This window comes from Hyalella azteca, unplaced genomic scaffold (assembly GCF_000764305.2).
Source record: "Hyalella azteca isolate HAZT.00-mixed unplaced genomic scaffold, Hazt_2.0.2 contig2480, whole genome shotgun sequence".
NCBI lineage: Eukaryota > Metazoa > Arthropoda > Malacostraca > Amphipoda > Hyalellidae > Hyalella > Hyalella azteca.
The window spans coordinates 251,160-267,102 of NW_025932753.1; the positions used below are offsets into that span (position 1 = coordinate 251,160).

At 37.5% G+C, this 15,943-nt stretch overlaps 1 protein-coding gene across 4 annotated transcripts in view; it reads right to left on the reverse strand.

Annotated features, from left to right (window-relative positions):
- Positions 1-15,943, reverse strand: part of LOC108679525 (dual 3',5'-cyclic-AMP and -GMP phosphodiesterase 11-like) — a 67,705-nt gene that overhangs the window by 5,044 nt on the left and 46,718 nt on the right. For 2 of the 4 annotated variants that reach the window (XM_047885586.1, XM_047885583.1), the window contains exons 2-15: positions 15,660-15,815; positions 14,003-14,138; positions 12,733-12,881; positions 11,073-11,215; positions 8,965-9,144; positions 8,325-8,489; positions 6,558-6,665; positions 5,605-5,742; positions 5,286-5,396; positions 4,885-5,040; positions 4,289-4,524; positions 3,926-4,025; positions 2,298-2,384; positions 435-602 (exon numbers count right to left, since the gene is read on the reverse strand). In XM_047885586.1, coding sequence (XP_047741542.1) covers positions 435-602; positions 2,298-2,384; positions 3,926-4,025; positions 4,289-4,524; positions 4,885-5,040; positions 5,286-5,396; positions 5,605-5,742; positions 6,558-6,665; positions 8,325-8,489; positions 8,965-9,144; positions 11,073-11,215; positions 12,733-12,881; positions 14,003-14,138; positions 15,660-15,815 — 2,033 coding nt within the window. Of the gene's footprint in view, positions 1-434; positions 603-2,297; positions 2,385-3,925; positions 4,026-4,288; positions 4,525-4,884; positions 5,041-5,285; positions 5,397-5,604; positions 5,743-6,557; positions 6,666-8,324; positions 8,490-8,964; positions 9,145-11,072; positions 11,216-11,338; positions 11,354-12,732; positions 12,882-14,002; positions 14,139-15,659; positions 15,816-15,943 lie in introns of all 4 variants that reach the window. The other 2 variants (XM_047885585.1, XM_018168155.2) reach the window with 2 other exon arrangements.

The window sequence follows — 15,943 nt, forward strand, 5'->3', positions numbered from 1 at the left end:
GTTATTACACTAATCACAAATTTATGTCATTCTAGTCATTAAAAATACGTCATTTCAGTCATTGAAATATACGTTATTTCAGTAATTAAAAATTTATGTCATTCCAGTCATTAAAAATACGTCATTTCTGTCATTTAAATATACGTTATTTCAGTAATTACAAATTTATGTCATTCCAGTCATTAAAAATACGCATTTCAGTCATTGAAATATATGCTATATCTGTAATTACTGATTGATGTCATTCCAGTCATTAAAAATACTTAATTTCAGTCATTGAAATATACGTTATTTCATTAACAACACATTTATGTCATTCCAATCCTTAAGAATGTCATACGTTATTTCAGTCATTGAAATATACCGTATTACAGTAATTACAAATTTATGTCATTCCAGTCATTAAAAACATACATAATGTGCACGGTACTTACGGTCAAGATAACGAACATCATCTGGGCGACGTTGAATGCATGTCTCCAGTTGTGGTAGGTGACGTCCCTGTAGTTCTTCTTGACGCTCAGCAGCCAGCGGCACAGCACGAGTTCATCAATGTGGAAACGCTGGATCAGGTCCAAGTCCGTGAACATCCTTAAACACGCCTGCGCATCGTAATATTTAAGCGGCTCAGGTTAAAATGTCACTAATAGCCAGAGCTGGGCAGCGCTACTTTGAAATGTAGCGGCCGCTACCGCTACCGCTACATGCTCTAAATGTAGCGGCCGCTACCGCTACCGCTACATGCTCTAAATGTAGCGGGCGCTACCGCTACCGCTACATGCTCTAAATGTAGCGGGCGCTACCGCTACCGCTACATCCACTAGATTGTAGCGGGCGCTACCGCTACCGCTACAGTAAAATGTATCGCCGGTACATTAGCCGCTACAATGGCCAAAATTATTGGAAATCTCTAAATATTTATTGTTCTGCTATTGGGATTTACTCATAAACATTTAATGATAATAAAACATTTTTATAACATATCAATGCAACTTTATTGCAATTAACTTAACCGAACTAGTACGGGTTAGATACAGTAAATAAAAGTTAGTTATTTTATATTTTACCTTCCCTACATGGATGTCTACTTTAAACTACCAATCTCAAAAATTATCCACATATACATATAAAAAATATAACTCGGTACTCACTGCAGTGAGTGACAGAGAGCGCATTTTCTCGTCGACGAAAACATGAAGTCACGGACGGACAGACAGACGGACATGGCGAGCACAATAGTGTATTTTTTTCATAAATGAGAAAATGCGCTAAAAATCAGTCTTTTGTTTGTATATATATGTGGATTATTTTTGAGATTGGTAGATTAAAGTAGACATCCATGTAGGGAAGGTGAAACATAGAATTAACTGTGTGAAAATAACTGTAAGCAAACTGAAACATGAAAAAATACCTGTAAGTGGTAACTGGTCACAACTTAACAAGTAACAACTAACATGTTGACACTAGGAACAGGCTGAGGTTGACAACATTACACCGAAATCTTTCGTAGTTTTATTCTTAATTTATATTATGTATGTAATATGCTGATTTTTAAATAATATTTAATACTATTAAGTAAAATCTGAAGGCTTTATCTATAAATGTAACGGTAGCGCTGTAGCGGCAAAACCTCGTGTCGCTACTTAAATATGTAGCGGGCGCTACCGCTACATTGCCTTAAATGTAGCGCCGCTACCGAAAATGTAGCGCGCTACTGCCCACCTCTGCTAATAGCCTTTAATCGCCTGAAATATTACATCAACACTTATAACATATAAGGTACCTATACAACATACAAGGTATACAACATATAAGGTATATGCTTTTAAGTTGCAGCGCTCGAAAAATTTGATAAATTGAGCAGTATGGGTGCTGAATAGTTTTTACGATTTAAATCAAGACGAAAATAAACTTATAGGCCAGGAACATTGTTACAAAAAATCCAGGATAAACTTCAAAACCCAATAACACGTTGAATTGTCCCGCAGCATATAAATAAAAATTGATACCGTTAGAGTATCAAAATATGTGAAAATGAAGTTCTAATTGTTTACAGTGGAAAATTTGTGCTTTCAAACTTAAGTAAATCCTATCACTGGGATAGACTGCAATCATTTCTGTTGACGATGCATGTTATAAGAGTCATTAAATGCGTTCTATCTTAGAACTTCGACTACATATTGAATCAGGATATTGACAAGGACCAACATCACTGGTTGCTTTGCGGATAATCGTTAATGAGATAACTAATGAAAAAATGACATAAGGAATTAAAAAATAATAAATAATGTTGATACCTTGAGCGTGCCGTCGTCGTCGAGAGAGAAGTCGTCAAACTTGAAGTCATGTAGCCGCAACACCGACGCTGGAGGTACTTTGCAGGCCTGTGTCAAATTAGAAAATATGATCAGAAAAATGATTGAAAATTAACTATTATTTGAAATCATAGTACGTATTTATCAAACAAGAAATAACTTAGAGTGAACTCTAACAAAAAAGAGCTGTGTGCTGAAGAATGGTTTTAAACTGTATAGTGGTTTTGGTAACTATACCGGATTAAGGCATACGGTATAATACATATAGTTCTGTCATAAATAACAGGAAAACAAATGACATTATGATGAAGATACCCTTCATTAGCAATCTTAACCTAGACAATCAATGAGAGATAATATTTTACAAGTGAAAAATTAATTACATAAAGGTGAATAAGCCTGCGTCTTCTACAACCATGATCTCAGAACAGCAAAACTCCACGGGTTTTACTCTCAATATTTTATTAACTTGCAATGACATGCTGACCTTTTTCATAATTCGTATTCGAGAGATAATATTGTTCGGAGATTTATTAATTAAGTAATAATTTCATAGATTGAATAATTAACTAATAACTTTTAATATATATTATTAATTAAAAATAATTAATTTTAATTAATCGGATGCCAAAATCAAAACTAGCACTCAAGTTTCTACTTGATTCCAACTAAATATCCAAGCAACACATTTCATTTTGGTGAATGTGAATGCAAATGGAAATACTATGGTTTTGAGAGTGACGTTGAGGAACGGAAAATCAAACAACCACTGTCGGTCGACAATAAAAACTCACAAGTAAAACTACAAAATATGCATTAATGAATTTTTCAGTAAAACTGAATGAGTTCAAGTTTAATTACTTTGTAAAATTGAACCTACATCCCGCAAGGAGCATTTATAATTTGTTACATAGAAATTCTAACAAGACAATGTAAAACCAAAGCTCGTTTCCAAAAGCTACCAACATTACTAAAGCCCCTTGAAATAAAAGGTAATAAACTATTGCAAGGATCCTCGTTTATAGTGTCCTTAACATTTATCGTCCATTCTTTACGAAGCGCTCCATAAAATAAGCGCTGACTTTTCATGAAGCTAAGGGCAGATCATTTTTCTTCTGGCGCTTTATAAGAGGAGAGTTTCGCTGCCCAGAAGCCGCGCTAAAATAACCAAGCTGCTCTCAAAATACAAAATTTAAACGAGAGTTATTAAATGCTCCCAGTTGCGTCGTGACTTCCTTACTTCGATTATTTTCTTCTTAAAATATATGAAGAACTTGTGACTTTCTCCTTTAGTCGGCGCAAAAAAAACATGTCAAACACGGCGCAGTCTATAATCATTGAAGTCTACTTTAAAATCACAAAGGATTCAAATTCAAAATATTCCAGTACGTATGAATCACATTCAAACGAACACATCACTATATACCCACAGCAAAATTAGAACGACTCCGATACCTTAACAAATCTGAAGAACACCAGTGCCGGAGGGACTGTATGGTTAGCTTGGCCTCGTTGCCCCCACCTTGAGCGTAACGATCATGGACAGTTATATAAATTACCTGCAATTATTCTTGATAAAACAGTCGTTGGTGTAAATGACGTCGCCCTACCTTGAGCTCCAACGCTAACTCCTTGGACGCCGTGGCGTGGTAGCTCAGCACGTCGAGCGTCACGTTCTGTTTAGCGATCGCCGTCATCGCCTTCTCGTACCTGCCATACACATGATAACGGTAACTAATAAGGAACGTGGACTATTGGATCACAAGCAATTATCACCACATATTAAAGCTGTTCATAAGAATAGCTTTTCCTACAAATATCTTCAGCTTCACATGTTGTCATTCACTATTAGAATATATGTTAACTATTTTCAAATTTAACGACCTGACAATTAAAGAAATTGTAATTAGGCTGAAGAAAGAACGTCGATTAGTTGGAGTAAATGATAACTCAAAAATAAAAAAAGTCCTCACATGTGGGTGTTGTGGAGCCCCATGCCACAAAAGATGGCGAAAGCTTCCAAAAAGTTCTCATCGTTTTTGGTGAAGGCGAGATTATCGAACTTATTGATGAGCTGCACAACGCCCAAGATCTTGCCGGAAGTGTTGCGGATCGCTTGGCATAAAATCGACCGGTGCCGGAAATTCGTGCCTTTGTCTGTCTCCTGGTCGAAGCGCTCGTCCGCGTACGCGTCGGGGATGTTTATGGTCTGCTCGGGGAAAACAATCATCATCCGAAAGCCCAAGTGGACCGCAAAGTTTGCGTAGAACCTTCAAACACTTGTTTTTGGGGCCGTACTATCGAAACTTGCTTAAGGACACGTAATAGCCTAACTACACTTATCGGCTAAAGTACACGTAGCGGCACAAGTGTTAGTAGCGGCCTATTTCTCGTCTATGATCGGTGAGTTTACCCTGAAAAGCCGTCCGTGATAAGCTGACGGAGTAAGAACTCATAACTATTTCTGATAGTACAGCCCCAGGATGGCTAAACGGAACTTCAACAACTTTTTGCTTCCAGATTATGATTGATAGAAATAATAGAGACAATGATCAAACTTGAGACGCACCTGCCCGGTGTTAGCGACAAGGCCCGTGATACCGATGTTGATAGGGAAGCGCCACTCGTAGGGGCTGGTGCGAGTCTCCGCGTCCTCCGCCTCCATGTCGTTAACTTCCAAGTCGAACACGCGCGAAAACGAGTGCCGCTCGTCAGTCAACAAAATCTGGCACAGGTGTGCGTATATCAAAGAGAGAAGCTCCAATGTTAGATTAAAATAACGCACAACATTCAGTAACCTAGCATGTAGAAATAAATTTCCTTGGTATAAAAGAGAACCTGAACCATTAATGAAAGTCATGAAAATATCCTTGGCATCAATTAGAGATTGATCATGCGTAAGCAGATAATGCATATAATGATAATACGTATGTTGGATCAACAATAAATAGGATATGTAGCAAGCCTCACTTGTACTCTGACGCACTGCAGAAGGCTCTGCATGTGGATCATGATCCGATACACCATTTGCTCGATTGTACTCTGCTCCTCGAAGATGATTCGCGCCAAGTCAAGTAAAACCTGTTGAAAGATGCAAATAACAGAGAACTATTATTAAACAAGAAGAAAAATTAGGCTAAACTGAAGTACAACGATTCATGGTACATGATAGTTTCGGGCGGATATAATCATACCGAAATTATTAAAATATGGTAAAATCTTATAACAAATGAAAATTATCACGCGTTTAGAAACGATTTTCCAAAGATGAGCAGGTTCACGATCTTACTTGGTTTCTTTTGACTTCAAGTTGTGAGCGTTCGTAGAGCTGAGCGTTCTTGATGCTGATGCCGCAGAACTGGAGGTAAGACTCGAAAACTTTCTCATCGGCATGAGTGAAACAACTGCCATCCTTTTTGTTGATCACCTGAGAACATGGCATCAATTGATAACAAAATTGAATCTAAAAATTGACAAGCGTAAGTATCAAAATCGAAATTGTTGGTCAGTTACAAAAGCTAGAGTCGTGCATGGAAAACCCGGCATAAACGACGAATCAAGTCAACTGCGTGAAAGAGTATTTGGTGACTTAATTTTTCAGTTATTTGATTTATGTCTTGAAAGAGTTCACGGGAGGGTGAAGGTCGTACCGAATAGAATACAAAATAAAGTAGGCAAGAACTTATAAGCAAAAAAAGCCCACTGATAGCGACTATTCTCATAAGTTCGCACAATTCGCATATGCTCGCTACGAGCACGTGCTTTTCTTCACAGTAAAGCATGAATGCGACGTTGCTTACACTCTCATCGAATAAAGTTTATTTAAAATAAATAAGTGTAAAACAAAAAAATTGTATTCAACTTTTTCAATCTTAATGGATAACGTAGTAGCGAGCAAGCTGCATTGAATTTCAAATTTGTAATCAAATGTGCAGAACGTTCAGATTCGTCAATAATAAAATCCTGGGATCTCCCATGAATTATAAGTATAACAAATATATAGTAACTTTCTGCCTATGTAAAGAAAATATTTTCTATGGTATCATTATTGGTAGTGTGTATTATAGTAGTAAAATACCATAAACATATTATAGCATGGCTAAGTTTATTATAACTTAGTAATGCTGACCTGAGCTACACCGATGACCTCGTATAGCTCGAGTCTATAATAATATTATAGTAGTAAAATACTATACAACATAGCATAGTATGGCTAAGTATATTATAACTTGTAATGCTCACCTGAGCTACGCCGATGACCTCGTAGCTCGAGTCTATGATGGGCATACAGAGCAGAGACCGCGTCTTGTAGCCTGTCATGGCGTCGACGTCGTGGTTGAAACGCGCGTCCTAATTTATCAATTTCGAAACCATGATTAAATTGTGCAAAATAATATTTAAAAATTTAGTCAATTACTAAGAAAAGAAAATTTAGGATTTATTGAAGTCATAAAGTGAAAGTTGTGCATACAAAATAAGACAACTACTTGGTGGTTGGACTGTAATTCCTAAAAATAAATTTTAAAATATCACAGTAAAATAATACGATAAAATCTTTTATAAAAATCAGTCAATTTCGCGGAAAGGGAAATCTACGATTTATTGAAGTTTATTGCTATCAAGTAGAAATTGTAGATAATTATCCAAGCTAAGAGCAACATTTATCAATGAAAAAACACAACAAGACGCATTCTCCAAAAATGTCTTTAAAGTTGAAATGCACTAACAAACTTGAAATGCAATAATTTTCAATGGGTTTAAAGTATTGACTTGTAATTGTAAAGGAGTAATTTTTTATTTTTGTTAGTGCAATGCTTAAACGGTATAATTTAATTTATATATAAATTTACACAATAATCATCTAAAAACAACGTTAAAAAACGATAAAACGCTTCAAATTTAACGATGATCATATTATAGAATTCATTGAACATCGTTCAATGAGTTTTATACTATGATCATCGATAAAACCCCTTTAAAAACTTAATAATGTTATTCTGAAATGTGGACAGTAAGAAAAACAAATTAAATCTTAGATCACAAATTTCAGAATGGATTGTCGGCTAGGATGACGAGCTCCTGGCAACCACTAGTCTATAATAAACCAAGTGTTTAGGTAGAAATATTGTGAGTAGGGCTGCGAAATGCATGCATGCCAACTGGCGCTATCGTCGGAGCATCCAAAAAGTATTTTTTTTTTTTAAAGAAAGGCCTGAGCACTGCAGAGTCTGGCGCCCGAGAGAACGCTAGGTTCCAGCCAGCGATGTTTACACAGTAAACTTGTGAGGCGTGTTTGTGGTCTTTATTGGCGACGGTGACCACAAAGATCTTGAGTCTCGGCAGTTCAATACAGCTGAGCGTACTGTGCTTACTGCCTAGTATTGTTTACTTCAAACAATGAAGATTTTGATCTCTAATCATTGAACGAGATCTTACAAAATCAACAAGAGATCAGGCATGAGCTAATTTATAAATATGACAATACAAATTTTTAAGAATGTGAATTCGGGCTACATTAATAAATATTTAGATGTAAAAATTGTCTATTCTCAGCCAAACTCATTGATAGTCTCGGGTACGTTTAACGACTAATATGCGTACACGAAAACTAGTTTCAACGAATGCGTTCACTTCTACTGAAGTCGCAACCTGACATACGATGCAAGTTTAAAACATGCGTATGAAAAAACTTCTGGTCGACAAATGCATTCATTTTCATTTTTCAGTGATCAGAAAACCTGATTTGCGAAGCATAATTTTACAAGAAGCATGAAAATAAATTAAAAACATAAAATTAACAAAGGCATTCACTTCAGGAGATCAAGTAACTTGATATGCGTTTGAAAAGCTTACAGGCATGCGCTTGAATACCCGTCGGTTCCACAGATGCATTAATTTCCAGTCATCAAGTAACCTGGTCGGATAAGTTGACTATAAGCATGAATTTGAAAAGACCATTAGATCAACGAATGGAATTCTTAATTTATTTATTATTTTTATTCCATTAACCTGATATGCGTCGGGTATGTTGAGCATGGCGCCGGTCTCGCCGACGTATCCTATGATGCCGCTGCCCCAGGGTATCCTGATCTCCTCCTTCTCGTGCATCTCCTCGACCGTCGAGTCCGGGCTCACGTCGAACAGCGTCGACACCAGGCACCGGTTAGGGGAATCCTGACGAAGGACGCGAGAAATATCCTTCATTTTTAGCAATAATTCAATAGCAGTTAAATAATATGGCAAAAATTACCAAGAATCTAATAGATGTTTTCAACGTCTTTATTATTCAATTCTTCAAAAAAAGAATTTTCACAACTTGATGTAAAACAATAAAAAATTTCATAAAAATTCGCATGGATCTATATAATTTCTTGATCGGAAAAAAGGGGTTTGCAGAGGCAAAACAATAACGGAAGGTCAGAATGGGGAAAAAATGCTGAAAATATGCGGGGTTCAATAATTGTTGATTCTGCGAGAATCATTTCAAAGCTGATCTTTGGTAGCAAGTTTACAAGAAAAAGACTGTTTAACAACAACTGTGCACACGACACATTTAAATTGATTTTTTTGCGAGTTAATTTTTTTGAATGTGTATTTTTGAACATGACTAACGTTTAGACGTTCAAAGAAATATAATTGTATTTCTCACCTTTTCGCCCTGCACCAGGAACAGTGAGCAGCGATCTGCTCTGGTTAAAATAGAGACGTTCTGCAAGATTTTATGGCACAGCGACCGTATGTCCAGCTCGTTGAATATGTCTTTAACCAACATGAAGATGAGTTCCCGCTCGTCCAGGCCTTTGAGCTCAGGTCGTGACTTGCGGCGCACCTAAACATAAAAAATGGCATGATTGATATTTGATACTGACAAAAAATCTAGTTTTCATAAAAATTAATCTTGCACATTCTGGTCGTAGCTCGTGATGCGGGAAAATTTCACCTCGTGTTGAGGTGAAAAAAAAACAACGTATAATGACATTTTCTCAGGCGAAAATTTCATCCAATCAAACAAATCAGTTTTTAGGCGAGAATTAAAACAATTTATTTTGTATTCGTGCGTTCATCGCGAAGAAAGCGAGAGCTGCAAAGAAAGCCGGACCCATAAAAACAACGCGGCGGGCGCGGTTTTCATGTTCGAAGTAAAAAGAAAACAATTTCCTGAGAGGTTCGATAGCTGCAAAAAATACGAGTCCAATAAATTACCGAGGCCAGCTCGAGCAGACAGCTGATGTCAGAATCATTTCTCTTATTTTTTATGCCCGTTCAACAGTCGGGTATCAGCAGAGAGAAGACTGAAAAATAGCAATGTTTTGATAAGATATAAGACCATTTCATTGGCGCATCCGGGGCTGAAACGTTCCCCTCACGATGTTGTTCTTTGAAGAAGAAAAACGAATAGAGCTTTTTTTATAGGGAACAGTTGATACTGGAAACTATGAAAAATAATTCAATTATATTTTTTGAAATGAATCTTTTGCATAACAAGTAAAGCAGAAAATTCAGGTATAACAACCTTCAAGCTGGAAGAAAAGTAACTAATTCCCAGATAATGCAAATAGACACGTGTAAGAATTTGATTCCATAAATCTTGAAGGGTAGTGCAATAGTAAGTAAAATCCCGTAAATGGGCTCGAATAATTATTTGTAGTAGAATCAACGGCAGCCAATCGAAAGTATACATAATCCGGTTGTTCTCCTTCACTTGCCATTGCATGAAAACTCATGCGAATGTCCTAAAATCTTAATTGAAGTATCCTAAAAAATCGTATCCGACAACAAAACGGCTCGACGCTGCACTGACATCCATTAGATTGCGCGATACTGTAGCAGGCGAATCTCCTGTCGTACTGAGACTCTCGCTTGTTGCCCAAGCAGGACAGAAATAGAACCGCTCGTCTGGACCCTTTTTATTATTCAGTGCCGCTTCTATTTTTCATCGGCAGCCCCCAGCAACACATCCCTCCCCGTTGCAGACCGAGCAGAATGATTGCGTCAACATAGGAACTTCGAGACGGTATCGCGACCAACTTCTCACGAGCGAGACAAGAATATCTCGAGGTACTCAACACTGAATATGTTCGTATACTAAATGAAAATGGCTTCTTCAGAATTATGCTATGCTATTCAAATAGTTTAAATCACGAAGATTTGAAAACAGAATTATGTAACAACTACTAAATGGCTATTTAAATAGTTTAAATCATGGTGTTTTGGTAACATTCAACCGCTAATAAATTTAAAATTCGGATCATTTTCTCTTTAAAATTTTACGACAGCGAATTTTTGTGCAAGGTAAACGACCAACTAATGTCACGTTTTGAAAGCAGCGAAAGAGACGTTCTCTGTAGGACCTAAGTAGAGTAGCCAGCTACATGCGCTTGGTGAAACTTCATGAGCTCATACATGATGCTAATTCATTTTTCATCCTCGGTATACGAACTGCCGTGATATGTGGAAAAGTTCGAATAAATCAAGTCATAGCCAAGTGGATTTTTAATAAAGCTTTTAGCGCTTTAATCCATGATTAATTTCTCAGTTAAGAACCCAAAGCAATTTCTACTTATCACCCTAAATTTTCTGTAGGAATTGTTTACATTAAAAGGACGTAAAATAATTACGCATAGAGTTCCAACAAATGAGATCTTTGATTGCATTCAATGAACGAAAAATATATTTGAAGCCCGTCACACAAATATTGTAATCATCGTACAAGAAAATTATGGGTAATTCTTAATGCAGAAAGGCAAGCAGACCAACCTTGTGCATGAGGGCAAGATGATGGTCATGGGGAGATGGTGAGAGGAAGGTGGGAGTGCCGTCGATGGTCGTCACGATGGGCTTCACCAGACCTCCTTTCTCGAACTCATGGGCGGATATTTTGCGTACAGGCGTGGTGGCGCCTGATGCGTACAGGTCATTTAAATTAATGTACAGGAGTGGTGGCACCTGAAGCGTACAATTCATTTAAATTAATGTACAGGCGTGGTGGCACCTGAAGCGTACAGGTCATTTAAATTACTGTACAGGAGTGGTGGCACCTGAAGCGTACAATTCATTTAAATTAATGTACAGGCGTGGTGGCACCTGAAGCGTACAGGTCATTTAAATTAATGTACAGGAGTCGTGGCACCTGAAGCGTATACTATAGTACATTTAAGTTATAGATAACTGCGTGTAAAGGCACTGCAGTGCAACGAAGTCGTACAAGTTTATAGCAACACTTGATACTATGCACACTTGCACAGCACAGTGAGCTCTCTAGCGCAAGTTTCAACCAAGGAAATATTGCAGTTAAATTTGAATTTAACATCTTGGATCCGGCACAGCGTAACACAGAAGTACCAGTTTAGAGTATTTAAAGCCACACGAGGCGTTCACAGGGATAGCGCCTAGCGTTCGTATCATGGAGTTCAGCGTTGGCATGAATAGCGCGTGCTCCCATAGTGCCCCTTTGGTTAAAGTTACCCTGACACCCGAGGTCGGAAAACTGACTCTTACACGCGCTGGGGAACTGCTTCTTGGCCAAGCCGTTACTCACGCGCTACTTTCTTTCCCGAGTACCAACTTAAAAAAATACACAGATAAATCTAATACAAGAAAAATTTATCCGAATTTTTAAAAATCAATAAAAATGAACATTTTTTAAGGCCACTATTTAGCGTCTAATGAATAGAATAAAAAATCTACTGGGAAGATTTCGTTCCCTAATTCAGCGCAGCTCTCATTCAAATGTTTTCAATAACCCATAATTAAATAAAATTTTATTCAGTACATCTTCGATCTGGAGGTAATCAACACCAATGGAAGACTCGCGTACCTACTCAAAGCATCTATTTTAAATTAGAACGATTTTTCCAAAATCGATACCGCTAATAGTTTCAACACAACAAAAGAGCTACTAATAAAATTAGGATGACAAAATACTGATATTGATCAATACATGAACAATATAGTTATTTGCCGGGCGAAACAAGATCTGCGCAGGAATAATATACGTACGATTGTATCACTATTTGAACAATTTTTTAATTACTTCCCTGAGTGCTTTGAACAACCCACTAAGCAAATAACCCAAAAGCAATGTTGACTGAACGGAAAAAACATCGGATTCAAGTTGATTCAACCAAACATTTAATTTACATTGATTCAACGAAACGCTTATTTCACGTTGATTACATAAAACAACATTTAATTCACGTTCGTTTAAGAAAACATCATTTAATTAACATTGATTACATGGAGCCATATTTTATTCGCGTTGATTCAACAAAACATTTAATTCACTTTGATTACACTAAACATCATTTAATTTATGATCATTAAAACACCACTTAATTGAACAAAACAACATTTAATTCAACGCTGAATATAACATTCACTTCAATGTCAGTTAGTAAAAGCTGAATAATCATCAGACCTGACGATGCCTTGGAGCCCTGAGCAGCAGCAGCAGCGCCGTCAGAGGCGGGGGGCGCGGCGCCCTCAGAAGAGGACAGCGCCTGAGCGATGTGCTGCGGCAGGGCGTGCGACACTAGCCAGGAGTCCACCATGTGACGCGATGCTTTCCTGCGTCAATATATCAATGAATGTAAATATTATAAATATTCTTGAGAGCATCACTTAAATTTGGGCTAGATCCTGAATATTACTACTTAGTACTAACATTCTGCGCGACGCTTTCCTGCATGAATATAACAACGAATGAAACGATTAGAAATATTTTTGAAGTTATCACTTAAATTTGGGCTAGATCCTGAATATTACTACCTATTACTACCATTTTTCGCGATGATTTCCTGCATGAAAATAGCAACGAATGCACCTATTTTACATGTATATCAACAATGGAACATTAACAATGCAGAAATATTTTTTACGGTAAAAGATGGAGGATCGGCAATATTATTTAAATTATCGATATTATTATGCTTAGTATTACTAGAATTTGTATAGAATATTTTGACTTTATACTGCATTAGTTATTTGTAACACTACGTCGGCTGCACAATATCATCAAATCAGCTGCACGCAATATCATTACACTTAGGTTTAATTGATTTCAGTAAGTAATTTGATAGTTTGTTGCTCCCATTTTCGTCCTGAGGAATTTACATTGAAATAAAAACGCAAAAGAAGTCCCGCTTTCAATTTAACCAGATGAATCATTAGAAAAAGATCGCGCACTTCAAATTAATTATTTATTGTCTCAAACTCGGAATTATATACCGTATATATGAGCGCAAGTGAACAGCTTTATGACCCTACAATGCGATACATTCTCAAGATTATGACAACACATCAACAATTGATCAATTACCAGCATTATCTAGAGAAAACAAGTAGACCTTAACGGTATTATATCAAATTACAGGACGTAAGCATTCTGCGCAGGACTCTGGTATGGTCTACAGCTATTCTTGAAACGCCTTTATCTTGCTGTTAACAGAAGTAAGTATTCGAGCACCACATCATCAGATATAAGCTGTGTAAGCTGCATATTGCGGAACCTAGTGTTGGGCATTAACATCAAACCGTGACGACCTAGAAATGAAACGCCAAACCATCTGCCATCAACGGTTTGCGTTGCCAAAAATTTTGAAATCAGAAACATATCCTACAAGGTATTCCAGCGAGAAATCAGGCTGCGTACCTGATAAAGTAATCCTGCGCGAAGTCAGGCTGCGTACCTGATAAAGTAATCCTGCGCGAAGTCAGGGTGTTCATCGAGCCAGGCTTCGATCTTTGTATATTCTGGGTCACACGGACTGGGCGGTTGCCTTGCCCCGACGCCCGGACTCACTGCGCCTGCAAAATGGAAGGACACTGCACAATTAAGTATTTTTATTGAAGTTCACAATACGTAATACTGCGCAAAACGCATGGACACTGCACAATGAAGTATTTTTATTGGAGTTCAAAAGAGTAAAGACTGCTTAAAACGAACAGACATTGCATAATAAAGTATTCTTATCGCTGTTCACAAGATGTAATACTGTGCAAAATGCATGGGCAATGCTTGGACAATAAAGTGTTCTGGTCGCAGTTTGCAAGATGCGATACTGCGTAAAACACATGGACACTGCACAATCAAGTATTCTCATCTCAGTTCACAAGACGTAATACTGTACAAAACGCATTAACACTGCACAATAAAGTATTCTCATCTCAGTTCACAAGACGTAATACTGTACAAAACGCATTAACACTGCACAATAAAGTATTCTCATCTCAGTTCACAAGACGTAATACTGTACAAAACGCATTAACACTGCACAATAAAGTATTCTCATCTCAGTTCACAAGACGTAATACTGCGCAAAACGCCTAATACTGCACAATAAAGTAATTTTATCTGAGTTCACACGATGGAATACTGCGCATCCTGCACGTTCGATTATTTCGTCGGGGCGAGCAAAGGAAGCTTATACATTAAACATGAAAATCCGATGTGAGTTTTCCTGAACATACCACACGCAGAAGCCCCACTCATTAATTATAAACTGAAATCCGAGCTTACAAGAATACGTAGCAGAGCAAATATTAATATTGCTTCACAAGGAATCTGCATTTGAACTTACCACCACCAACAGAAATATAAATGAAAATATAAAACTAAACCGCGCTTCGATAACTTTGTCACAACACGCACGTTTCGGAATCAGGGTAAAACATAGTGCCAAGTAACAGTAAAGATTTTGAAAAAAAATCAAAAATAAAATTTAAAAAAATTAATCAAAATTAATTAAAAATTTGATTGTGCAAAAAATAATTGAGTGTAACGCGCACTCCCGTGTTACAAACTCAATATTAATGCATGGAAACGTTCGTGATGGAACAAAAAATTAATCTCAACGAAAACCTGCACGATAACAGACTCATCAGTCTTTAGCACGCCGTTTGAACAAAAATTCAATTCTAATTATGCTTTAAATTTATTGAACTCATTTACGAATATGTCTTCTTAATCTCTTAACTTCATAAATAAATCTTTAACTTGTGTGTAAATTTGAGCAAATAATAACCGTAATTTAACATAAACATGGCAATAATATTACATTGAAATGGATTTAATAACAAAGTCTGACACCATTCTTCCCGATTTAAAGAGACCTCAAAGAATGGGCCATGTTCTCGGAATAGTAACACTCCTTAACCACAGCAAGACAAGAGAGCAGATGTAGCACTGATACACCCTTTTGTCGGGTCAAACTAGGTAACGATGACCCACACAAGGGCAAAAAGTGTTTCACGATTTAGACAAAAACATTCATTTCTCTGACTTGGTATCCTTGATACCAATTCAGAGAAATGAATGTTCAAGTTAAGCCTCCTTCTGCCACTAACCTGCATCTCGTCGCCGGGTCTCGTGAGGGGCGCGCGTGTTGCGCTCGCCGCCCCCTGCAGGCAGCGGGACTTCAGGCGACGAGTTGCTGCGGTCATCACCAGGACCGCCTGAGTCGTCCGTTGCACCCTTGCCGTCACCGTGCTGGCCTTTCCAGCCTGGGGCACACAAAACAAACACAAATTAGTTAGTTCTTGCATTACCAGGTGCCATTAAATAATATTCAGATTTGTAGATTTGTCGTCTACATTTGCCTGGGTCATCCGTCGCGTCGTCGTGCTGGCCG